Source organism: Heloderma suspectum, chromosome 1, assembly GCF_057233095.1.
Source record: "Heloderma suspectum isolate Gila_16-S chromosome 1, 16-S_ref, whole genome shotgun sequence".
Lineage (NCBI taxonomy): Eukaryota > Metazoa > Chordata > Lepidosauria > Squamata > Helodermatidae > Heloderma > Heloderma suspectum.
Window position 1 is genome coordinate 187,198,828 of NC_139458.1, and position 27,411 is coordinate 187,226,238.

Genomic DNA, 27,411 nt, shown 5'->3' on the forward strand with positions numbered 1-27,411 from the left:
CCTGGCTGATGGGACAGAGAGAAGGCCATCCGAGGCTGATCTTGTTAAGCGGCCTGTCTGGTGTTGCTGGAGGCACTCCTTGAGATAGGCTGGGCCGGAACCGTATAGGGTTTTAAAGGTCAAAACCAACACCTTGAATTTGGCCTGGAAAACAACTGGTAACCAGTGCAGCTCCTTCAGCACCGGAGTGATGTGATCTCACTGGCGGCTGCCTTTAATCAGGCGAGCCACCGCGTTCTGTGCCAGCTGCAGCTTCTGAACCGTCTTCAAGGGTAACCCCATGTAGAGCACATTACAGTAGTCTAAACGAGAGCAGATTGTGGTCCTGCAAATGTTTTGGCCTACAACTCTGATTATCACGCACAGTTGGCTATGCTGGCTGAAGGGACTGATGGGAGTTGTAGGCCAAAACATCTGGAGCACTGTAAATTGCCAACCCCTGCTCTAACTGAACTCACAGATTAGTTGTGAGAAAAATGAAATAATAATGTGAAGCATATTGTATACTGGAAAGCGCTACTATCTAATGTAATTACAATCAGAAATAGATTCAGGCAGCCATGAGATCAGATTTGGCCACTCATGGTCAATGGCCAGTCTTGGGCAGGGTGGTGGTACAGGGTGAAGACAAAAGGAAGGAGTCACAAAAGGAGGTGGAGAGATGATGGCAAGAGGCTTGAGACAGATTTGCTGCTATAAAGGCAATAAAATGGTCTTTTGCTCTTATAAGAAATCATAATGGAAGTTGCTTTTTTTTGTTTTAAGAGCTGCTTTTTCATATATGCCCTTTGTAATTAGCCATAAGGCGAATTAAGTGGAAGTCAAAAAAAGCACTACTGTAGTGCCCCACTGAAATTTATGGCCCCTGCTAGAGTGTAATCATCACAGAATGCATCTTTATGGAGAGTGTGCCTATCTGACTGCCCAAGTGGGGCTCCTTTGGAGGTCTCCTTTTGGAGCTATTGCTCTGAATGCAATAGCCGCTCCCATGCATGACTGAGGAGCAAAGACCACATTCCCAGTTGGGAAGAGAAGACACTGAAAACACTAGCAGTCTGTGCAAAGGGAAGAATAGACAAGCTGTGGACCTCACAGAGTCCATCTGAAATGTGGGAGCAAGAGGGGCCAAGGGATGCCAAGAATCCATACTCAGCCCCCCTTCCTGCTGCTATTGCTGCTTCCACTTTTACAGAGAGCTGACAGGAGTCGAGAAATGGTTGTGTTTTCCGCCCCCACCACTCTCTTTAACCGTGAATGCAACTGGTGATGTACAGCCTTCCATAGTTCTCGTGGTACTCTGGACTGTGGCCTTTATGTTTACATCACTGTACATAGCAAGTTTTTCTTCTTCAGAGCTGCACTTCGTATTGCGTTTTGCAGGCATGGGCTGATATCTCTTTTCTATGGCTACACATAGCGTGCATCAGTGAAATATTATGTATATACAACTGGCTTTCTGACAGATTTGTGAACTGTTGGCCATGTTCAAGGCATCCATTTTTCATGAGTCTGTTGAACTCTGTGTCACATATGTCTGTTACTCATGTCCCTGCCAGACATCTTTACAGACATAGGAGTCATCCCAAAAATCTGTTGAATTAACATAAGCAGCAGCCCCCTTTTCCTTAATTACCAGACAGCGTCCCCTTGCTTGCTTACAAGAACTGGATTTCAGCTCTCCTCCTCCATTCCTGTCCCATTAGTCCATATACTATGCTTGTGGGATAATGGAGAGGAGAAAGTTGCTGGTAAAATGTTGGGCTTCTGTCGTCCTGTGAGGTGCTATACAAATCTAAGCAATTTTCGCTTACTTGCCACTTGTCAAAATCTGGAAAGAACATTATGAACCCTGCAGAAATTCTTAAAATGGCAGCTCCTATTCATCCAGGCCTTTTGTTCTGTATTTTTTGGGCTCTTGAAAGGAGTGCCCCACTGCTCTAATTAAAATAAATGGGTGAAGGACAAGCTTCTGCATTTCATATGTTCTATGGAATACAAGACGGGGAAGGAAGTATAAAAGAAGCCAAATATTTTATAAATGTGGAAGGGAAAATTTCTCCACCATAGCTACAAAGGGTGTATTTTGCAGGAAAAAAATAGGTAGAACTCCAAAGCTAGTATCCTTGAAGAAAACAAACAAAACCAAGTTTTCCCCCAACATATCCTAAAACTAAAAATTTAAACATTTTAAGCGAATTGTTGAACTGGACAAGAAGATGGAATAAAGAAAAACTGGGGGATCAACATGGAAATAACTCTACACAATGTATTAAAGTCTTCTTAATTATTATTTTTTATCATTGAGGGTTTTTTATATCTCTGAAAAGGTGGGTACTCATAAGCTGGAAAACACAGCTGCTTTTATATTTGAAGTCTTCAGTAGATAATCCATTCTATGACGTTTACTTAATACTTCCAAACTAAATGGGTTGGATCCAGATCTAGTCATACTTGGAGTAGACCCATTGAAATAAATGGAATCTAAATTAGCCATGACTAACGTAACTGATTATCTTCATCCAAACATGTGCAACTCAGTCCTAAGCATTTTACTCAGAATTAAACCCCATTGAGTTCAGTGGGTTGTACTCCCTAGTAAAGGGTTTAGATTCTTCTCAGTCTTAAATAAAGACAATGTCTTTACCTGGCCAAGTGGTTAATTGGAAGGTAAACACACTCAATGAAATAAAAGAATATCAGTATATCCACTCCTGTCTTTCTCATTCTCCTTTCTCAGTTTTAGAGATTGATCCTTTATGCCTGTGGCGGCCTTCCCCAACCTGATATCCTCCAGATGTTTTGGTCTCCAACTCCCATCAGCCCAAGCCAGCATGGCCAATGGTCAGGAATGCTGGCAGTTGTGTTCTAAAACATCTGGAGGGCACCAGGTTGGGGAAGGCTGGCCTATGGCATAACTGGGGTTCAGTTATTTTAGATTGCAAGTATTACTTCATTCACTCCATCCTTGCTAACTGTTTACCAGACTCTGGCCAATCCCTCTGATTTTTTCTCCATTGTGTAATTTCTAGCACGTTTACAGTAAAACAGTTTGATATAACAAACAGTGGCTTGGATCCAGAGATGTCTTGAGCAAGTGGAAAGGGTTGCTCAAGGCAGGCCGGCTGAATTCTCCTGAGCTGCCTTACCTCAGTGCAGCTGCCTGTACACCATTGCATGCCATTCCAGAGAGTCCCTTGACCCCGAAGAGTGGCTTTTGGGGGGTGGCACAGGGGGCTGTAGTGCAGGGGGAGGAGTCAGGAAAGCCCCATTGCGGTCCATGAAGTCACGAAGAGTCGGAAGCGACTGAACGAATAAACAACAACAAATGTCTCTGGATCCAACCCATCATCTGTGTTCCTTCTGTAACATTATATTATCATTCTACACCATGTAGTGGGAGTGAGGGATGAATGAAATTGAGATTGATAGAGCTATTTAGGTTAATGGTAAATAAGGGTACAAGAATAAATGACTAAAAAGTGTCCAAAATATCAATAAGGCTGCTATACAGAGATAGTGGAATTTCTCTAATGTTACCAACCAACATATTGTGCAGTAAAAAAGTCCTCCTTCCTTATAAAAAGGAAACCAGTTAGCTCCTGATAATGGAAAACATGTACCCTAATTCTCAGACCCTTCATTCACTTGCTCAAGTCAACCAAAGCAAATGAATGAAAGTACTTTTCCCTGGTAAACAAGGAGCCTTATCTGGAAGTTTTGCTCCTCTGGTGGGCAGAGATTTTCTTCGTATTGCTATGCTGTTCGTTATCAGGAACTAACTAGTTTGCTTTTTATAGGAAAGGAAGATATTGTTATTCTAGAATGTATTGGCTGGTAACAATGGATAATGTCAAGTATCCCTTTATACCACAATGAATAAGGTTGCTAGGTTTGGCTTAACTGTAACATGATGTACCTTGGTTTCTTCTGATCTTTCATTGGAGCATAATACACTGTGGCTTAATTTAAATCATGATCCTCTATTGCAGGGTTGAGCAGGCTTCAGGAATGTGGGATCTACTTTGTTTTTTACTAGAACCTGAAGATCCATCAACCAGAGCCTGGTGCAAAATAGGGGGTCAGGCAGGAGGACAATATGCAAGAATGAAGGAACAGCATGCCACAGAGTACATGCTCAGCCCAGGAATTTGTGATCAGTACCAAAACCCAATTCACAAATTGTTTCACTCAAAAATCCATTCCTGGTTTTCCCTCAAGTGTCCTATGTCAAAAACCTAAGTTTGGGGGTTCGGGGGGGAGGTTTAGTTGTTATTGTTAGACGATTGGAAGTCATAAACCTTTGGTGCAAATCACCTGGAGATGTACTCGTAGTTCCCGACCTACCTTCTGCCCATCCCTGCTCTGTTGCATGGGCCAATTGGCTAAAAATGTTTAGATAACCTTCTGTTGAGGGGTCTGACTAGAAGATCTTGACATGACTCCCAGCAGTACTATTCTGTGGTTGTAAATATGCTGTGCTTGTAAAGATATAACAAAGCAGGACTTTCTAGAAGGCATAGTTTTTTGTTCATATTTTAATGTTATTGTAATGTGGTAATAAAAGGCCATTTAACCATTCCTGTTATGCAGATATTATATCTATATATCTGTATCAATTCACAGGTTGTGTGACTGGCTGTCAACTACTTTTCTCTTCATCAGTTAATCATATCTACTTACATAAGCAGTCAAGCATTCATCAAAGAAGATATCTCTCTTTCTGGAGACAAAGCAATGCTGCTTATAGCATAGTCCAGCCAGCTATGGTTTCTCCAGCTCATGCAGTCCCTAAGGTACTGTAATTTCTATTATCTGATCCTTTCTCCAGTCAATATAAAAGTTGACTGCACGAGTGATCAAGTACATTCATCCCCAACAGCTGGGAGTTTGAATCATGGTTTTGTTACCAAGAGCTGGGATTTGATATTGGAACACTGGTGCGCGAAGTTTTCTGCTCCCTGCTATGCTAAAGAGAGCGCCAAATCAATTTCTCAGCCAATTTAAATCTGATGCTCCTTCAGCTGCCGTGACCCAAATGTGATTTTTTTTGTCTCTTGTTTATAAAACGAAAGTTATTGTGCAATTGGTTATAAGTCAAGTCGATGGGAATTGACCACACTTGAGCAAAAGTCATGGTTCTTTCAGTGTTCATTTTAACATGGCAAGCTTAAAAACATTTCTGTCCACCTCCAGTATTGTTGATTTGCTTCCAGCTAAAATGAAATGCATATTAAAATGTCCACCAGCTGCCCTACTATGTACTTTATCAAGTAAACCTTCCTGTTACTGGTTAGGACTAGTTTCTTGGAATTACAAAGGACATATTTCACCCTTTGAATCCAGATTTTAAAACTGTGTGTTCATATTGCCATTTTGCTTTTTCAGTGTTCACTGAAAGTACTAACTTGAGTTATGTAGTAGTTTTGATTATATATGTAACCTACGTATGCAAGTTTTCCACAAAATAAGTCCTATTGATTTCAGTGGGGTTTACTTTCATTTAACTATGCTTAGGATTTTAGCCATACAGCCTGCTCTTATGAAGATTTACTTGGAAATTAGTTCCACTAAGTTGAAGGGGATGTACCCTTTTATAAATAATGGGTACTCCAGGGTAAATGTGCATAGGATTGTAACCTTCCAGGCAGTTAGGATAGTTAAAAACAAATGTTTTTAAATTAAAGACAAAGAATTTACTGGACTACCCAAGAACTTTGAACAAAATCATATGGAAATGAATGACATTTGATAGGAGGTGTGGGAGCCTGAAACATGGTATTTTCATTTATAAAGCACTTTTTAGCTTACAGGCTACATTCTTATTCATCTTTCTAACTGTTCTGTGATGTTGGAGATTCTAATTCCCATTTTACAGATGGGTAGCTGAAGCTAAGTGAGTGACTTGCCCAAGGACAGCAATAATTCCATGGTTGATCATTGTAGATGACTGCCGTGGGTTGTACCCAATGTTAGTCCTAATTAGAGTAGACCAATTGAAATGAATAGGACTTAAGTTGCAATTAACATTGGATTCAACCCCGTATGTTTAATCCATTTTAGCAGGGTCTCTGAAGTGTGAGTATTTATCCCATCTGTAGTTCCCACTAATCATTTAATATTCAAATTGGCTCTTACTTTGAGTGAATGTCACCATTACATTATCAGTAGGAACTGTAGATCTGAGAAATGCTCCCACAGAGTCTTAGCTTTAATTTCAGTTTCCCAGGTGAAAGCAACTACCTGGCCCCCAAGGCTGGGCTTTAATCCTAGTCTTTCAAATCTAACGCTGTATCCTCTGAGTGTTACTAGCTTCCATTATGGAAGCTTTGAATACAGGGGGGTGGGGGTGGGGGGGACTAGAACCCAAACCCAGATGTTTTCCAAAATCTTATATGTGAGTGATAGCGCTGGTGCCAGTATTTATGTATACATTAGGTATTCCCTTCAGGACAAATGTGGTGGCAAAATGTTCATTGAATACTGGTTTGTATAGATTGTGGAGTACAGGTTGTCTGATTGTTTTTAAATTATTTGTACTGATACAGTTTAATTCGTTCTCTTAAAAAAATTAATTAGGCAGTGGCTGTTCTGATTTGACTTCTCCTTTGCCAGCTATCTATGACTGGCATGGGCAGCCACATAACCAGAGCACTGGGTTTCCACAATGCAGTGCTGAGATGCCAGCCAGTCTTGGCTCCTTTCTGCCCTTTTTAAGGTCAGAAGGCAGATGGGGAATAGTGAGAACAATCTCACTAAAAGTGCAGTATAAAAGTTAAGTTGTTGTTACGCAACAACATTGTTTGGCAGCAACATTTTCTTGCTCTGGCCCAGTTTCATTTATATGTGAACTTGTGTCTATTTCAGGTTGCAAGTGGGGGATTGTATGGTCCTCCATACAACCCCCCCCCCTTTATATACAAAACTGGCATGTCAGGGAGAAGAGTTCTAGCCTAGCCTTTTCCCTGACATGCTAATTTTCTATGTAGTGGGATTTTTTTGTAGGGAGGAGCATTCAGTCATGTCCACATGCAAGTCTGGAGTGGTAAAAAGCAGTCACACAGGTTTACCACTACTAATAAGAACTAGGCCTCACTCTCTGTCCATAGGCAGGTAAACCCACACATCCAAGCAGCACCACAATGCAAGAAGAGAACATGCATTGCAATAAAGGTACCTGTAGAACAGCTTCAAATGAATGAGGCAAAGAAAGCAAAAGTACATGCCCCAGGGTAAGGCAAAATCTGAGCAAGGGTTAACGAGAGCTCAGCCCTGGAATCTGCCTTCAGTGCCAGCGCCCAAAGCTATTTCATTTATTCATTAACATATGTATTTTATTTTTTTAAATGCCACTTTCCCCTTGAAGAAAATCAAAGCATCTAACATTAGAATCATAGAATCATAGAATAGTAGGGTTGGAAGGGGCCTACAAGGCCATCGAGTCCAACCCCCTGCTCAAGGCAGGAAATTGATAAAATCAACAATCCTAGAATATCGTCATATAGAAATGGCCAGGATCCCACATGCTCTTTTTGCCACACACTTCGTTACACTTAGAGCATATCAAGGATACAGGAATCCTGCTGTCAGCTTGGGAGAGAACGAGAGGGTGGCAATACGCTGCACTTGGAAACACTGCTGAGGTAAAACCTATTCCTTCCCTGACACTGCCTCCATTGGAAAAGATCCAAGGTATGGGTGTTGCAGTGTGTCTCTGTGTGCACACAGAGATGCATTGTGTCCCCTTTGGAGTACACAGATGCTCTTTCTCTACCCATGAGGCGATACTATTCTAGTGAAGAAATGATAATAAAGATGAGAATGCTTCGCACAGTGCCTTTTCTCACAACAGAGTAACCATAACCAGCCTTCCCATCATACAGTTGAAAATTAGAGGCAAATGCTTTCCAGAACAGGTGGTGTAATAGCACTCATATTATGGGGGAAAGGAAAGTGTGTGTGTGTGTGTGGGGGGGGGGGAACTAAATGAAAAGCACAAGCCTTACCCCCTGGCTCCTTTTATTTTTAGACAGATCATGTACTCCCTCTGCAGCCCTCTAAAAACATCACCATAGGGCGCCTTCACAAAAGGTAAAGGGGGCAGCCCTCTGAGCACCGTGTAATATTCAGGCAGGTGTGAGGCCTAGCATCTATTATTTTAGAAATGTAAGTAGTTGTCTTGCCTTCAAGGGCTGATAAGGAATCGTGTGTGTGTGAGTGTATAAGTGTGTTTGCTTGTATGTATTTATCCGTGTGTGTGCGTGCGCGCACACGCGCGCGTGTGTATAAAGTACTGTGATGCAGATAAATAAAGCAAACTGCTAAACGTGTAGGTATAGCTCCTCATCATTCCTGCATAATTCCTATCAATTTCTACAGTATTATGGCTTATGTAAAGATGTCAGGATTCCTCCCACATTAGGTATATGTCCATTGAAAATCAAACATACTTCAATGGCTTTTGTCCAAAATATAACATTTTTGTTTTTTAAAAAAATGAGGAGGCAAAGCAAAAGTTAGTGTGGTTTTTGAGGAGCTTTTCAGTAGTTGTAAGCCTCAGAGTTCCACGCTTCTGTGGTATCTTGAATTTCAGTGCTGTAAGGTTAACAGACCATCGGAGCTGCTGGTAACAGGCAATGTTAAGTTCAAAAGGGCAGTGGGAGAAATACTGAGGCAGCCTTGAGGGTTTGCCCTGATGGCTTAGGAAGGTCGCTACGACGACTGAAAGGGCAAGCTGCCATGAAGCAGAAGGCTCTATCTGAGAAAATGATCCCATTGTCATGCTTCGTTTTCTGATCTTCATTTTCAATCCTTTTTTCTCCAAGCACATAAAGAAGCCAGACTATGTGACGACAGGCATTGTACCAGACTGGGGAGACTACATAGAAATTAAGAATGAAGATCAGATTCAAGGGCTTCGTCAGGCTTGTCAGCTGGCCCGTCACGTCCTACTTCTAGCTAGGAAGAGTTTAAAGGTAATGACCACATTAAGGCCTGAAAGAGCCTGGACAGTTCTAGTCTTTTCAAGTTTTAATAATACATTTTCAGGGAATTTTGTTTTCAGTTTGCCTGTAAATATCTTTTTTTTAATCTGCAGAAAGATTAAAGGGGAGTTTTTTACCTTGACATGCTTGCTTCGACGGAACCATGTGGGGTTTATCGTGTACTTCCCCGTCTGCCCCCCACCCCAGGTCTAAGTCTGCACCAAAGAACCCTAAATTCAGATTTCAAATTAAATCATGACAATTAAAGCAGATATACGTATGTGTGAGTCAGCACTTTGTTCTATTCTGATTGTATGTTGAAAGCATTTTTTGGCAAGCATTCACCTTGTGAAAAATGGATGAAATTAAGTGTCTGTAAGGAAAATATGGGAACCGCACTGTGCTGTCAGCTGGAAAAATGGGGCATAGGAGCTATAAACCAAAAAAGTTGAAAAGGATTTTTGGATTCCAGATTCCATGTCAAGTTCAAGGCTGTGTGCAGCTCATCGCATATCTGAAGCTTTGTAAAACATGTGTAGATAGCTGTACATATGAACCTAATAATATGTTTTATCAAGGTTTGAGATACAATTCATTTGAATATATATTCCAACATGCCTGGTTGCTTATGTTTGTCCTAAGTCACAGGAGAGCCTCTTGTTGTTTAGTCACAAAGCAAATCCCTTTGCTCACACTTGCTAATTTTCAGCTGTGTATTTATGTAAATTGGATTGGGTTGTTCACTCTTTTCTTAGCAATTTTACTGTTTTGCCTCCCCTTTCCCCGTAAGTAGGCATATTATGAGCTTCAGACTGATTTGTAAAGCATGCCACAGCATCAGGTCAGGAATACTTGCTTTTCTGTAAAGTCTCTTCATTATCCCCATTTTATTAAAGGCAGAACATTATGAAGAACCTTTTACAAAATACTGGATAATGGAGGATATTTTTTGAAAATCTGCCCTAAAAATAGAAGAGAGAATTTTAGTCACATGCAGACATGGGATAATATCCATGTTGACTCTAACACTAATGCAAATTACATTGCACTAGCAGAAGTGACCTCTAGTACAACATCAGTAGTGTTAATTGGCTCTACAGGTCCTTGGAAAACCTGTCACACCAGCTATAACACTATTGGCGTTGCCCTAGAGGTCACTTAAAGTAGTGCAATGTAATTTATGTTAGCCCTAGTGTCGACTTGGATACTGCCCATGCTACATACTACTGAAGAGGAATGATAACAACCCTTTAACTTTGTCCTTCTGTACATATTCATTCCAATAGCTTGGATCCAAAGAACTGCATGGTATGGGGTGTTCCATGTACATACCAGGGCTTTCCTGCCCCTTCCTGCTGCAGCCCCCTTGCCCCCCGAAAAGCAATTTCTGAGGATTAGGTAACTTCCAGAATGGCATGCAGTGTGCACAAGCAGTTCTGCAGCTGCGGTGCGGACAGAATTGGTGATATTCCCTGTGCATGAGCAGAAGTGCCTTCCATTTTGAACATGGCACTTTGGAACTGAGTTAATAAGTTGAATGGTATTTCTGAAATAAAAATATAGTCTATGTTTGTATACCACATCTCTACCACATTGTGATTTAATAAATTTTATTTTTATTTTTACTGTTTTAATTTATTTCCACTTGTAACATTTATTGATATCTTTCAGTTGTAAATATTTTATAATACCATTTACGTTAATGTTGCTTAATGCCAGCACTCACCTACATGTGGATTTCGTTTTAGAAGTCAACATAATAGTTTCTGAACTGGACTTCAGTGAATGAGGCATTCAGTAATCATTCCTCCAAACATTTGTTCTCAAGTTTAACTTTAGTCATTCCACAACAGTGATCCACTTAGACTGCAGTCCTATGCACACTTACCTGAGAGTAAATCCCATTGAACTCAGTAGGACTTGTATTTGCATAGTGCATAGATTTCACTGTTAATCTCAGAAGTGTGTTGACTGCAATCCCATGCACCCTTGCTTGGGAGTAATACCCATTGAACTCTTTGATGGTCATGTAGGATTGGGCTGTAAGTCATTGATACTTGATTATTCATAAAGTAAGGATAAATTTTCAAGATTACAAACTGAAGGATCTGCTGCAAGGTGGCCATAATTCATAAGTATTCAAGGGACCAAAAGGCCATCTAGTACTCAAAATTACAATTAATAATAATAATAATAATAATAATAAGTCCAGCTCATGGCAGACTGGTAACTGATTATTCGTGGAGTTGTCTTTGGATGGCATTTGTAGAAAAGCATTTGGTAGAAGATGCCATTGCTGGACCTGATCAAACAGTTGTAAAGTTCCCTTAAAAAACGGCAAAGCCTACACAGTTGACTCTGTTTGGGCAGACTTTGTGGAACTGTCCTTTACACGAAAAGCATTACCAACAGATTCAAGGGTAGTCCACTAATGCACTGTAACAAGAAAAATGAGATAGAGATGGGGAATAGAAGGAGAGGTGAGGGCAATGTAGAGAGAAGAAGGGGGGAAAGGGAGCATGGAGCAAGAGCATGCAGAGACATAAATGTAAGCTAAAGAAGTTTCTAGTGAAGATGAAAGGGAAATGGGAGTCAGTGAGGGGAACAAAAAGGAGGAATGATATGGCTGAAATGACAAGCATTTGAACATGTCAAGCAGCTGAATTAAGGACTGAAATAAAAGGCAAAAGAAATGAATGAGGAAACCCAAGGAGAAGAATATTGCAAGAATAGAGACAAGACATAATGAAAGAATGAAACAAGGATTTAGCTACGTCACAGGAAATTTTTGCTAACATTCCAAAGATGAAAACAGGAAGTTTGAATGACAGACTGAACTGAATAGAAAAATTAGGACAAGAATTGGAAGATTACACACAGGTTATAGGCCTGGGTAGGCAAAGAAATAACAGTATTAATCCAGGATGAAACAAAAGTATGAGGAAATCAGAGGTCAGGGAGAAAAAACAAGAAACCGTCTCAGAAAGTTTGAACTTCAGATGCTGTGATAACATCCATGAATAAGTAGAGCACATAACATGAGTAATAGAGCAGAAAAACAGCTGGAAATGGCTGACGTAAACATAACAACCAAGACCAAGAGAGGAAATTAATGAGGAGCAACAAGCAAGGAAAAGATGAGGAAGGACCACTGAGACTGACAGAGGAGGAAAGCAATCCAAAGTAGAGGAGAATACAGAAAAGAAAGATCCATAATCAAGAGTTTGAGGTCAAACTGAGGGGAGGAAATGCCTGAAGAAAAAAACAGCATTGAAATTGAGAAGGAAGGCAAGAAAATAAGGAAGGAAAGGAAAGCAGAATCAAGTGTCCTGAGTGGGCAAAGGTTTATTAAGTGAACCAAAAAGAGACCCAAAAGAATAAGAACAAGAGTTTTATCATTAAGGGAAATGAAGAAAGAAAGAAAAAATTGAAAGTTTCAACAAGAGATAGAAAGCTTTGCATAGGGGTACTGACAGAAAGATTAATATTAAGAGCAAGTAATGAATTGAAATTAGAAAGGAAAGTGGACAGAGAACTAGGAAGAGATGGATATCTGAAATATGTAAATTGGAAGGGATAAAACCAACAGTCCATGTGTTACTCAAGAAGGAAAATAGGGAGGAGGACAGGAAGAAAAATAGAATTGATGGAAAAAACAAGATCAGCAGGAGTTATAGAATCAGAAGGAGAAATACAAGTTTTAGGATGAACAGTATATTAAGATAATGAGAAGACTGTGAAAAATAAAGGCTTTGTTAAGTGCAGAATGGCATCTTAAGTGACCAAAGGAGGGGCAGTGGGGAGGTGGAAATCAGTGTGAACAAGCTTAAGAAAAAGGTGGTAGAGTTTTATCAGGAATGACAAGTGGGATATGCAACAAAATGTTCCACTATAGCAAGGATGGAGAACCTCTGAGCTATGGGCCTAACCTGACCTACAGAGGTTCCCCATCTGGTCCACAGAGCCTCCTTGGATTTCTCCAGGGGGTGGGGCTTGCCCTAAAGCCCCGTCCCCAGGAGAAATCCCCCTGATACCTTTGGTCTGTGATCAGAGATAACAGTGGGCATTCCCCTGCATGCTGCTCCCCCTCCCGCAGCCACTCGGCCCAGCACCACCCCCATGGGGTGTGGCACACAAAGACAGGGACTGGGACTGCTCCTCCCAGTGCCTTCATACCTCTCTCAGCACAGAGAAAGGCAAAATGGGAGGGGCATGGCAATGACATCAGCAGGCATGGCCATACCCACTCACTTGATCTGTCCCACTGAGGGCCTGGTGGGGACAATTGAGCCCCGCCATAAACATGCTCCCCACCCCTGCAGTATAGCCTCATTCCTTGACAGGAGTGCTCCTGTGTGGCATTCCCGCTAGCTAGCCATGTCTTCCTCCAGGATAGGCTGCAAAGGGCTCAAACAGGCCAATTCTGTTCTAACTTACACTAAGCGTTTCGTAGCTCCTGGTGATCACTCAGTATGCTTAGTCCTCATTAGGTTGTTTTGGGGTGGGGGCTTTTGGTTGTTGTTTTTAAAAATATTTTTTGGTGCTTCTGCAAACCTCAGGTTTTTCCCAGGCATGCTGATGCCTCCCTCTGGTTTCTCAATGGCCTCATTTTGACTTCACTTCTGTCAGCCCGGGGCCACTGACTTAACTATTAGATGGCATGATATCCAGCAAGAATCTCAAGAAACTGATAAAAACATAATAAAGAGAAGAAGGGAAAATATTGGTGGGGTGGGGGGGAAGGAGGAGGGATATTGGTTTTATTCTGTTATTGTTGTATTTTTAATTGTTTTAATGCATTTTTATTATTGTTTTAATCAAGTTTATTTATGATTGTAAGCCACCTTCGGTGCTATTTTTCTTAGGAGAAAGGTGGGGTACAATCAAATCCAATAAATAAACAAACAAACAAACAAACCCTTTCTCTGCACACCATTTTCTCAAAAGAATTCATCCCACCACAGCTTTTATTTGCCCCACTAGTTTAAACATAGTGCCAAAGAGCATGGGGGGGGGCAATCAGGGAAACAGAGTGAGGGGGAAATTTTTTTGAAACCCTTCCCTTATGCCATGGTCCCAGTCCAGAACCCACTCTCCGGGTGGCTAGCAATACATTCACAGATCTCAGTCATCATAATATCATGGTGGTTCTGCGTGACACAATGGCAGCTGTGCTGTGGGGTCCCGCAAAGCTCCATCTTATGCCCCATGCTTTTTAACATCTCTATGGTGGAGGCCATCAGGGGGTTGGAAGTCAGGTGTTATCAATATGCTGATGATGCTGTGCTATATTTCATCTGAATCAAGTGTGGCTGCACAGATGCTGAACCCAGTGTCTGAGCTCAGAAATAGACTGGATGACGGCCAATAAAAAGAGTCCTGATGACGGAGGTCCTGTGGGTAGGTGGTTCCCATACCTGGGAGTTGAGTGTGCAGCCTGTTCTGGATGGGGTTGCACTCCCGCTTAAAGAGCAGGTGCGTAGCTTGGGGATACTCCTGGATCCAGCTTTGTCACTTGAGGCCCATGTGGTCTTCATGACCGGGAGTGCCTTTTTCCAGCTTTGACTGGTTCGCCAGCTATGACCGTTCCTGGATAGGAATAGTCTGGCCATGGTAGTCCATGCTCTAGTAAGCTCTTGATTGGATGACTGCAACTCGTGGAATGTGGCCCTTGGAAACAACCCAGAAGTTTCAACTAGTGCAGAACGTGGCTGCTAGATTGCGAAGGGGTGTGTCCAGATGGGATTACATTACACCCATCCTCAGGAAGCTGCACTGGTTGCCTGTTTGCTTCTGGGCCCAATTCAAGGTCGTTTTAAAGCCATAAACTAGGGGTAGGGAACCTTTTCCAGCCCAGGGGCTCAAATTGGCTCAAGACAAGCATGTTGGGGGGCACAGACCCACTGTTGCCTGTGGCCCCTGACATCATTGCCCAGACACCATTCACACACGTGTATACATACATACACAAACACACATGTGTGCTGCATGCGCGCACACACACACTCTCCCCCCCACCCTCGGAAACTTTGTAAAAGCCCAATTGCAGCAGGAGAGGAGCTATTTTTGAGAGAGGGCATGCAATATGGGGGAGTGAAGGGTTAGCTTCTCCATCCCCAGCAGCAAACCCACCCAACATTTGTCCCTCCTTCAGCAGTTAGGTTTTTTGAAAACCTCAGTTGGCAGCAATGGAGGCTTTCTAAAGGTCTAAATGCAAAGCAGCGTGGAGGAGAGCAGGGAAAATCTGATTAGTAATCTGAGATGAGAGCTTCGTAGGAAGGAAAGTCTTTTATGGAGATCCCCTGCAAGCCTGCAGGCCACAGATTCCCCATCTTTGCCCTGAATGGCTTGGGACCCTAATACCTGAAAGAACGCCTCTCCCTATACCAGTCTGTCCAAATCTTAAGATCAGCTTGGAAGGCCCTTCTCAAAGTACCTTCGACACAAGGGGAAGAGCCTTCTCTGTTATGGCACCCTGTTTGTGGAACAAGGGCACCCTGTTTGTGGAACTCCCTCCAAATAGAAACGTGGCTGCCAGTGACTTAACAATCTTTTCAATGCCTGGGTAAAATGTTTTTGTTTGCCTGGGAATTTAACTGCTTAGTTTATCCGTTTATATTTTACTACCTTTTAAATGTTTTTATGTTTGTAGGCTGTTTGGTTTTTTGTTTGTATTTTAGGATTGTGTCGGATCTAATGGTCTTGTTTTGTACACTGCCCTGAAAACTTTGGATGAAGAGTGGGTTTAAAAGCTTTTATTATAACAACAACAACAACAACAACATGTAGTTTGACCCTATGGCCATCTTATGAGTTTATGGCCTGAGCAGCTTCCATTCAGGACTTAACATTTCATTTACCCCTCCACCCCTAGCCAAATCCTGTGGAGTAGCTCACACTTTATTTTTTTTAATATATGAGATCTGAAGTGGAAAAATTGTGCCTTTTTGAGATCACCCACTGACTCAGTGCTGAAGTCTGGAGTTGAACCCTGTTTTCCCAAGTCTAAATCTAAATCATTCTGTTCATACTGAAGCTGTAGCGCTGTTTGAGGAGAAACTGTACCCACTGAACTGCCTGTGTCAAACTGCGGCTGAAAGCACAACAACCATCTTTGGGTCATGAGTTGGCAGCCCTACATCTCAATGAAGGCAAACGCTGTCTTGTTTATTTATAGCTTGCCTCTCTGCCCAAAGGCACCGAGGTCTTTCCCATCTTCTGCGGTAGCGGAATTCTTTACAATGTGAAGGAAGAGAAACGGGCTCATTCAGTTGCTTAAATCCATTGCCGCATCTCTTACTGCACCTGAGCTGCTCCACATAGTGTTGTTACTCCCAAATTTCAACTGGAATGTCTATTTTACATGAAAAAAGGAATCCAGCAATAGTTTCTGTGCGACCTAATTCCTAAATCTTTTGCTATGTTGCAGGGAGCTGCATATGGTTGTACACTAAGGAAAGGTACAGAAAGTTTATACCCATCATAGTGGCTCTGGTAAAGTGTACATTCATAGGCTTATAGCTCATTCAAATCACAGCCAATTTTCACAGGAACACTCAAAGGCACTTCTTGACAATGAGGGAGGTTTTCCTACCAAATTTCGACTTTCAACCCTTGTCATTTCACAGCTGGGTTCTGTTCTGGGGAAAAAGAGTTGTAATGATAACGTTTAAAGTGTATATTTTCCTCCACTTTACTTATATTCAAAAATGGCCCAGGCCTTTTTGCAAAATCTTACTAGAAATCATCAGCTTCCATATAAAACAGAATCCAGAAAATCTGAGCTGGAAAAATGAAAGTTTCTGGAAATGATAGGTGTCTGAAATCGGGGTGTTGGATTGGAAATGCTAATACAGGTTTAACTGCATTGTAGTCACGGCTGCTTATGTTGCTATACAAGCTGTTTCCTGGCATGAACTGAAATATTAAAGTGGGATGCCAGTACTAGTATAGCCAGAGGGAAATATTTTTGATATTTGAAGAAGAGAAGTGGAGAGAAGTTTGAAAGAGGAAATTCTTTTGTCTAAGCTGCTAAGAAGAAAATGGCTCCTTAGGAGAGTGCAAATGTTGTAAAAAAAATAAAAATAAAGAAAGGGTTTAAAAGGAGCCATATTGTTGTTCATTATGTCACTATCAATGTACATGGTATTTTACTGTGTAACATAAACAAATAGATAGGACCCTGCACCAAGTAATCTCCTTCAGCTGATGCATGAAAGTGGATTGAATAAAGATTTCCAGAAATCTTGAAGCAACGGGGGGGATCAATTTTTCCCCTTAGGAAAATAAAGGATATTTGTGAAGAAATTGATAAATAGGCAATACTTATTATTATTATTATTATTATTAGTCTTTTTTTACAGTTCTAAGGTCACTTTGTTACTTTAGGACAGCCTTCCCCAAGCTGGTGCCCTCCAGATGTTTTGGACATCAACTCCCATCAGCCCCAGCCAACATGGCCAATGTTCAGGAATACTGGGAGTTGTAGTCCAAAACATCTGGAGGGTACCTGCTTGAGGAAGGCTGCTTTAGAAATATAACATGTATTGTGTATAACTTTGTTTGCTCATGAAATCATCATTAAAATTAAAAACATTTAAAAGTAAACTCAGCATATTCATAATTATTGCCCAAATAAACTATGCTTTTAAATTAAATATACCAAACATGATAATTCTATGAGCAAACCAAGTTATATATAATACATTTTAGGTTCTTATTTTATGCCTGACAAGAGGTAATTTCAGCAAGTAGTCCCTGAAGCTTCTGAAACATCCTAGAAGCCAGAAGAAGCAGGGAGAACTGAAGGGAGGGGAAGACTGGTGTACACCATCTGTTCCTCTTTGTGAGGAAGTTTAGGGAACATCCTAAATCTGTTCCTGTTTGTGGGGTGGAGTTTAGGGAAGTCTGGTCTGAAGGAAAAGCTATTGAGATCTTATTTAGCTGGGAAAGACTATCTTACCTATTAGTAATGGTAACCAAGAATGTTTATTTTAAGAATGTTGGAGGCTGTTTTTACTCTGTTACTGTGTTTTAAATTGTGTTTAATATATATTTTTATTGTTGTTGTTATCAAGTTTTATTAGTGTTTGTAAGCTGCCTTGAGTGCCATTTTTTGGTAGAAAGGCAAGGTACTGGTCAAATAAGTAAATACATATTTAAGCAGTCTCAACCTGTTATTTGAAGAATGACATTTTCTTTCCATTTGTAAATAATTTCCCTTAATAAGCACTTTATTTTCTCTTCCTTTTGAAAAGTTGTCTCTACAGGTGCTGGTTTCAATACCATGCCAACACCATAGGAACCAAGCTTCTCATTCTTTTAGGTGGAGAGGGTTTAGTCTGGTGGCAGCAGTTAAAGGATTTATAGCTGAGGCAGCATTCACTAGTGGTGAGGTTTAATTGGGAACTTTACTAAAAACTGTGGCAGTGACTTCCATAGTCTTAATCTGTGAGGTTATTTTTTAAATAAGAAACATAGGTGGGATGTTCCATTGTATCTGGTGGCAGTGGCGGGATAACCTGCAGTTTTTCTTTCACATGTAAATTTTAGATTAGAACTACGTTCATTGAGTGCTACAGCATCTAACCAGAACAAGACTAGAAATACAGGACTCCATAGACTAAAACCCAAACTGTCAAGATTAGACATTTTCTTCTGTGACTCTAGTCATACCTTGGGAAACTGAGCATGACTTGGAGCATCACTAAATGTCTATCAGTGAAAGAGACATTAGATCAATAATTGTAATAAGGAATGAAAGAAATAACTATGCTGAGAATTTTTCAGAGAAGATTTTTTAAAAATGTGTTTTCCTCATGGCTCCAATATTTCCAGAAATTTTACATCTCTAGTCTTTCTGTAAAAGTCTTCCTATTGCATAGCTTTTAGAAATTATTGCAGAGGGTGGGGTAAAGGCTGGGTAGCAATATATAAACACTTTGTCTTAAACATTGCATTTGTTAATCCAAAATAATTTCATAATCCAAAACTGTACAATTTTTCCAATTTCTCAGAATAAAACCAAAAATGTTCCTTGGGAAAAAATAGGGGAAATCCCTGTTTTCCCCCCTGAATTTTTCCAGTTTTTTCCTCTGGACCTTTTACATCTCTAGGACCAGGAAAACAAAGGGTAAAATTATGGAAAGAACAAAATTTATACTGTGTGAAGGCCGACCCCAGAGGGTTGTCAAGGTTGGGTGTTTGCTAGGGCCCCCAAGCCAGCAAATAACAGTTCTAGCTGTGCTGCATTTCTCAGTTTACATGGGCCCTCCAAGAAGTAAAGAGGCTGCATGAAAGAATTCTGCTTGCACCTTCCATCTCTTCCAGATTAAGGTCTGTCTACACATGCAGCAGAATGCAGTGGTAGCCCATTACCACTTCAGACTGCAGGTGGGGGATACCACTTCAGACTGCTCCCCTACATAAACTTCTCCCTGGAGGTAAAAAGTGAATATGTTGGGAAGACAGGTACAAACCTAGCCTGCTCTCTATTATGGTGCTTCTCTACTTGCACAGACTTGTATGTTTAGAGGAGCATTCATAAACGTGATCTACTACCTGCGTTATGAAGTGGTTCAGTCTGTTTTATTACTGTCACCGCATTCTTCTGCATAGGCCAGGCCAAAGAGTGCCTACTGAGGGCTTTTTGCCTAAGTGCCCCAAATCCTGCTGCCTGTTAGTGTATTTTTTCCCCCAGAGATGTCCAAGTGCTTCCCATAACAGTCTTTTGATATGGAACCATTCTCTTCAAGTAAGCCTAATTTTTGTTAGGGGGGACAAGGTATTTTGTAACTCTAAGCTCGTTGTTTTGTTTCTTTAAACCTTTTGTCTTGTTCAGTATGCAGGATCCACTAGGCACTTAATTCAGCACAAATTTTAAATTGTCATCTTTTAGGTTGGCATGACTACCGAAGAAATAGATTGCATGGTTCACCATGAAATAATCAGCCGAAATGCCTACCCATCACCTCTGGGCTATGGAAATTTCCCAAAATCTGTGTGTACCTCGGTAAACAACGTGGTGTGTCATGGTATTCCTGACAGGTACTCCAATTTTTTCCCTACTGCAATATTATGCTAATGTATATTTCTTTTCCCATTTTATGATAATGAAAGTATAATGCATTAAATCCCACCCAATGCCAGTACTGCATACCTCTGTTTATTTCGTGGGCTTGCATGGAAGCTCCTGCCTTACTGACATGACATTGCATGACAGCTGTGCATGGTGGATTGTGCCCTTTGTAGTTTTATCAAAAACTACCAAAAGGACTAATACAGCTGGTTGTCATGCCGTAAGAAAACTATGTTGGCACACAAAGAAGGTGTGTAGTAATAAAAACAATGATTAGTGCTTTGCCATATCTCTTCCCACCATGTTACAGCGCTTCAGTCTAAGGTGTATCATTCAAGAGAGAAAAGTCACTCAACAGAAAAATGATACTAACTTTTCCAGGTGCCTAAAGGTGGTGGTGTATGTGTGTTTTAATTAAAAACTGATACGTTGCTAATTATCAATGAATATTGCCAGTTCACAGAGTAAAAGGTGTCAACTGTCACTGTCTTAATTGTGATAAGATAAGCATGACTATAATTTTCCTTCCTTGCCTTTATATTATGAGTTCTTTTTGTGATATAAATTATTTGTTTGGGGTTCGTTTGAACTGTTGGCTGTTTAGAGACTAGGAGTGGTTATTCCATTTGCCTCTTCCCTGTTCTACTCAGACAATTATATTTGCACCTTTTAGTTTTGTTTAGGTGTATATGTGATTAGGTGTGTGCTCTTATATTTCTTTCTTGAGAACTGCTTGTCACCTTTATGTGTTCTTCCCCCCGCCCCCGACTATACTTAAGCCGCCCTCTCCAGGATGGCGATATTATCAACATTGATGTCACAGTGAGTAACTATTTTTTTTTAATAGTCTTTGATCAACTTTTAGAATTTCTAGTAACAACAGGAAGAATAGTAGATTGCAAATGTAGCATGCACAGATAAATGTGCTGGTTTTACTTCTAAACCAAGGCATCAGCAGCTGGTTTCTTCTTTTGTTTTTTCTACTCTGTGTTTATTCCAACTAGACCTAGGCCTGACTTGAATTTAGGGCTGGAATCAGATGCACTGAGATCAATGTTGGCCTAAGTGAAATGTCAACCCAATCCTGCTATGTGTCATGTTTTTGAGAAGGTGTAATTGTTATTGATCCACTGTGTAGTTAATGCAGAGCACCACAGTACTGGGCAGCAGCTGAAGACAGATATGTATGAGATGAGCTAACATGAAGAAAGCCAGCATTTTTCCTTCACTCTGCCAAGATTGATCTTCCTCTTCCTGCTGATTTTGAGTGGGGCCTGTCATTATCTTACTCTGTCATTAGAGGCTACATTGGCCTGTGTATGTCAGTCTATTTGGACAGCAACTCTTTTGCTAGCAGTGTTCCCTACATTTATTAAAATCCCCGAAGATAGTATTGTGTTCCATTTGTGGCATAAGAGCCCTGAACCCTTTACTCACAAATGTGCGACTTGATCCACAGCCCAGTTAATCCAAAGTACTTGGATTTCCCATGGGACCAAGTCAGTTAAAAACCCAATCCTTTGGGTTATGGATCCCACTTTAGGCATGAGATATAATCATTGACAGAAACCATTAATACAAACACTGAGAGACCATTTTTACAATATAAATCATAATTAGAAAATTAACCACATAGGAACCAGAAAAGCTAAAAGCATAAATTGGGATATTTTTCATTATCAAAAGATGAATAATTACAGTTCTTCAATATTTTGTAACTAGCTTTTATTTAAAATTAATATTGAAAGATAATTAACTTTAGTTATTCATTCTTAGTTATGCATACATGTCCTGAGTTTTTAAACTCATTTGATATTATGTATTGAAACTTCACGTAAATTGAATTATAAATTTTGGGATGGCAAGTGCTTCCTTGGTACTAATGGTGATTTTACCTTTATACCATTATGTGGTGCCTTTGTTTTCAGTCATATTTTTATTCCATTATATTCATTTGATGGTTTTTTAAAATGTTGCTGGGGGGAGGGTGCCTCAGATATTCAGAGACCACCAGCCAATTAAGACCGATTTTTGGATACTGATTTTATATGGAATTATATGCAATGTATAATTTAAGGGGAAATTTGCTTAACCACTTACTGCGTCTCTTGGTGCCATAGTGATAATTCCTTGTTCCCTGTCTCTTTTCCATTTATCTAATTTATCACTGGCACAAATAATACAAACTCCACATACCATGGCTTTAACCTCTGAAATCAACCATCTTTTATTATGGTTTAGGTAAGTATTTAGATATTTTTTATCTTTATACCATAAGTATTAATTTGTGTTGCTCTGTTGTTTCTTATAAAATATGTCAGATTGGTCTCTGCACAACTCTAAACTAACATCTTAATATTGTCTGTTTAACAACAAGTGGCTTATACTTCTCAAAATACATATATAGCCGTAATCCTCAAGAGTTAGTTGTTGGCATGGCTCCATCAAATCTGTCACAGACAAACTAAATGTGAAATGCAAACATTTAAAATGTCTCCATGGGTAAACATGTATCTGGGACCCTGTGGAAGGGAAGAAGCCTGGTGTGAAGATTTGGAGTGGAGAAACAGAGGTGGGGAATGGGTTAAGGAACCCCTTCCTCCCCCACAGCTTCTCTGCTCAAAATGACACCTTTCCAAAGATGCTTTTCTGAACAAAACACATCCATCAGGGCATCACTGCATTCATATTTGTGTAATGTTTACTTTGTCCCTAAGTAGCTAAGCTTCTCCCATTATCTTTGATGGAGAGGTGTCAACTTAATACTGGCATGTTCTAAAGTAGGGTAGGCAAAGTTTTTGGGTCTGTGGGCACATTTGGCAATTTGAGAAACAGTCCTAGGCATCACCTTCTTGGTGGCTGGTCGCACTGCAGAGGAAAGCATTGGCCTGCAGCCACCCACCATCTTCATTTCCTAAGAATGTCTCTGGGCCCCATGTGTGGCCCAGAGGCATTAATGGGAAATGAAAATGGCAGTGGCTATAGGCCCTCATGTGGTTTTGAAGTGAAAATGTGTTATTTTTTTAAAAGTGGGAGGGGTAGGGCACCTTAGGAGGCACAAGAAAGGTTTCCAGGGGCGCACTGGTACCCATTGGGATGATGTTGCCTAGCCTTGGTCTAAAGAACGATGTGGCTAGTTCATGTGCCTGAAAGGGGCTTTGGACTTCTCCTCCATGAATGTGGAGGTAGTGTGTTAAGGCGATCAATGGCCACTATTTATTTATTGCTTGCTTGCTTGCATTTATATCCCACCTTTTTTCCTCTGGCAAAGGAACCCAAGGCAGTCTATTATGACCATAGGCCACCTCCAGAATCAGAAGCAGCATAAGGAACAACAGTGGGAGGGCGCCGTTGCTCATGTCCTGCCTGGGGGCTTTCCCAGAGGCATCTAGTTGGCCACCATGGAAGACAGGATGCTGGACTAGAGGGGCCTTTGGTCTGATCCAGCAGGGCTCTTCCTCTTTTCTTATGCCACACAACCAACCTCTTTTGTAATAGAGGAGAATTTCATAAGCTGTCTGTGGTATGGCATAAGGGTTTGTTGTTTGAAAGGGAAAAGTCAGAAGTTTACACACAAAAACACATCTGCGAGAATTGGTGATCCCAGTGTGCTTTGATAGAATCTTTATGAAGGGAAAATATTTATATTAGTCCTTCATGAAAACTGCCTCAACAAAAAGCTCCTTACTGTAGAAATGACAGATAAACTTTGTCTAAAGAAGAGATCATATGAATATTTTCCCTTTTAAACACCCCTTGGTTTTCCCCCAGGAACACGTTGGGAACACCTTCCCTTGTGGCTGTCTTTTTTTGTTTGTGCTTCCACACTATTCTACAGCTGTGTTTGATCCCCCTGTTTGTTTGAAAAGTCAGACATCCCTCCCAGCACATCTAAAATACCTCTTTGGATCCTTGCCATAGGCTGCAATCCACATACTTTTGGTATGCTGTGCACATGTCCCATGGGTTTATTGACCTTTTTTCTTTGAACAGCAGAGTCACACTGCAAAAGTTTTTTTGAAAGATCCCTTCAATTTCAAAAGCAGATTGCTTTATTTATTTATTTGTTTGTATTAAAGTTTTATATTCCAGTCTTCAATCAAATTGTCTCCAAACCAGCTTACAATACCACACAATACAAGCAATACAAGAACAGAATACAGGCTAAGACTCAGCCTTCAGGAAAGTAGCAACCTTGATCTTGCTCCACCCCTACAAGGACAGCAGCTCCTGTTGGCATTATCCCATCAGTGGTTACCTGTTGCCTGTGGTGAACCTTGGGAAAAGCGTGCACACACACACACACACACACACACACACCATCAGATGCATGTTTCTCTAGGGTGTGAGGCTTCTCCGCACGCAGACCGTGATATGGCATTTGGAGAAGTGGAGGACTACTGTTTGAGAAAGTTCAAAGCCCCCTTGTGCCATGGAACCGGTGGCGTGGTTCTTTGGGTCCTGGCCTCTAACAATTCTGCCCCTTTCAGCTTGAGCGTCCCAATGTTATGCATTTCCTGTGGCTGTAGTGGCGCAAACAAAGGCTTGGGCCACTGCAGTTGCTAAAGCAGCACACTGGGCCTACCAACGCAGCTGGGCCTGTTTCCTGCCAGTGCCACAATCCATGTCCCCAGCTCCTACTTTTCCTTCTCTTTGACTCAGGTATATAGTTGCTGTAGCACCTGCATTTGCCTTGGAAATGGAAACCTTCTGGGACTCTACATTACAGGGCCATCAGCAATTTGACCAATTCCTTGCCCCCCAGCCCATTTGTTCCTTGTGCCAGTCTTTCCCCTTAAGGCTGATCCAGAGAATTCTGGCAATGGAACATGGGATCATACAGCCACGCTATAGGTTTCTAAGGCTGCACTCATAACCTTACTTCCTGGAATGTAAACTTCATTAAATTCAGTGGCACTTGAGTAAACATGCTTGGAATCTGAGTGTAAGGCTGAAAGTACATGTTATGTTAAATCCACAGTGTGCAGCTCTCTTTCTGATTTTATTTTACTCAAAAGTAAGCATGAGGCCTGATCTGGATGAGGACACAGGGAGGGGGGGTTTAATCCTTCCCTCCCCAGCTGCAACACCCCCCAAAATTGCCCCCATCACCTTGTGGCAGTTTGCACTAGTACGAAAGCCCTATTGCTGCATTGGGGGTGGGACTTGGGGGGGTTGTCTAGGGAAGAAAAGATTAAACCTCTCCCCCCCCCCCCCCGTATGCTATGGTCTTGAGGCTGGATCCAGAAGCTTAATTCTACCAGCAGATGGCTACCACTAGCGGAACAGGAGTTCTGCATCCACTCCTTGCCTCCTGCAGCTCTCTGCTCACCTCCAAATCTGCTCGAGAGGGTTGGGGGACCCTCCCAAGCAGATTTGGAGAGAGTGTGGGGGGCTGTAGGGAGGAGGAGAGGATGGGGATGTCCCTTTCCTCTAGTGGTATCCTTCTGCTGGTGGAATGATGGTTCTGGACCCACCCTGGACAGTTTTTGATCCAACCACACACACATTTACTTCTCAGTAAAATTAATGATATTTGACCATAAATTGTAGATGTAATCGTTTTAATTTCATGTTTATTCCTGCAAAGCCTTGTTGGCTGAACATTCATATTTAGCTTTATACCCAGATCTAAGTTAAGCCCAGTTTCACCACCCCTCCTTTTGAAGTAATATTTACATATAAACATTTCATAAAATTCATTTCAAATTTTCCCTGTTCAGAAAGCGCTTCTATTATAAAATTAAAATAGCAAATAAAATGTCCAGTAATATCTACTTCCTGCAGTTATTGATTATCCTCCTTTTGGTATGATGATTAGCACCCCAGTAAACATTGTTGGTCTATAATAATTAATATCTATTGTGTCTGAGGAAGCCTTTCTTGGCAATATTTTTAATTGACCTTTCTAATGGGCCATTTCTTAGACAGAAACAATTATTATGGACCAAAAAAAGACAATTACAGTAGATGGCATTCTATAATAATTTGTTTATGGTTGTATACAAGATCTATAAAATGATTAAATAATTGTCTTCTGTCTATCAAATGTAAATTCTCTTCTGTGAGTACAAATTGTCTTTAAATAACAAACTAAACATATTTTACTGTATTAATTTGTGGGGGGAAATAGAAACTACTGTTGAAAGTGTTTCATTTACTGCAATCACATGGACTTTATATATTGTTTAAAGAATTATAGAATCCAATTCTTTGTACTTCACTAGCCACCAACACATTACATCTCTTAACTAATAGTTATCATGTAGGACGATCCCATTATCTTAATAGACAATCATAATTTTAGCACTGATGCTTTGAATACTATTATATTCTATTTACTGTAACTGTTGTTACAGTAAGAGAACCCTATGCATGTTTACTAAGAAGTAAGTCCTACAACAGAGCAAGCTTTTGTAAAAACTGAATTGGTGTGGGTGGGTGAGGAGTGGCAAGTGTGGGGCAGATGCGGAGGCCTTGCCTGTGGGCCACCACTTCCCACCCATCTCTTACAGCATTCAGAGGGGCCTACTCACCAGTAAGTAAGTGTGCTTAGGATTGAAGCTTTAAACCACAATCCCATGGACACCTGCCTGGGTGTATGTCCTATTCAGTATAGTAATACTTACTCCCAAGTCAGTATAGATGCACTTGGGCTACATGGCTGCAATCTGGTTTATTTATTTATTTATTTATTGCATTTATACCCCGCCTTTCTCCCTCTTGCAAGGAACTCAAGGCGGCTTACATTATCCTCCTCCTCACCATTGTATCCTCACAACAACAACCCTGTGAGGTAGGTTGGGCTGAGAGTCTGTGACTGGCCCAAAGTCACCCAGTAAGCTTCCATGGCCAAGTGGGGACTAGAACCCGGATCTCCCGGCTCCCAGTCCGTCACTCTCACCACTACACTACACTGGCTCCCGGCTCCCAGTCCGTCACTCTCACCACTACACTACACTGGTTTACACTACCTGGGATTATGTACCATTGAATGCAATAGAACTTATTTCCGAATAAACATGCATATACTCAGGCTATAAATCATATTGACGTTGGGAGATGACATGCCAAAATGTCCCTGGATTACACCTAGTCTACATTTTCTTTAATGTTTTTAGCAAGTGGCCGAATCTTGCGGACATTTACTTGGAAGTAAGTTTCACTCTGTACAATGGGGCCTACTTTCATGGAAGCAGGTACTGAATATCCTAGGCATTGTATAGGTTTGGTCTCAGAAGAGTAGTTTCCACTTAAGCCTAGAAAGAAACATTTCAGAAAGTGATAGCCAATTAAAATAATGCTTCTCACATACATTTTCTTAGACTGTGGAGTAGCTTATTGTGCATAGCT

General features: G+C 41.0%; 1 protein-coding gene across 1 annotated transcript in view; it reads left to right on the forward strand.

The window, feature by feature from the left end:
* Positions 1 to 27,411, forward strand: part of METAP1D (methionyl aminopeptidase type 1D, mitochondrial) — a 100,609-nt gene that overhangs the window by 49,407 nt on the left and 23,791 nt on the right. The window contains exons 2-5 of the mRNA XM_084812842.1: positions 4,624 to 4,793; positions 8,823 to 8,972; positions 19,879 to 20,027; positions 20,838 to 20,880. Of these exons, the coding sequence (XP_084668968.1) occupies positions 4,624 to 4,793; positions 8,823 to 8,972; positions 19,879 to 20,027; positions 20,838 to 20,880 (512 nt within the window). The remainder of the gene's footprint in view (positions 1 to 4,623; positions 4,794 to 8,822; positions 8,973 to 19,878; positions 20,028 to 20,837; positions 20,881 to 27,411) is intronic.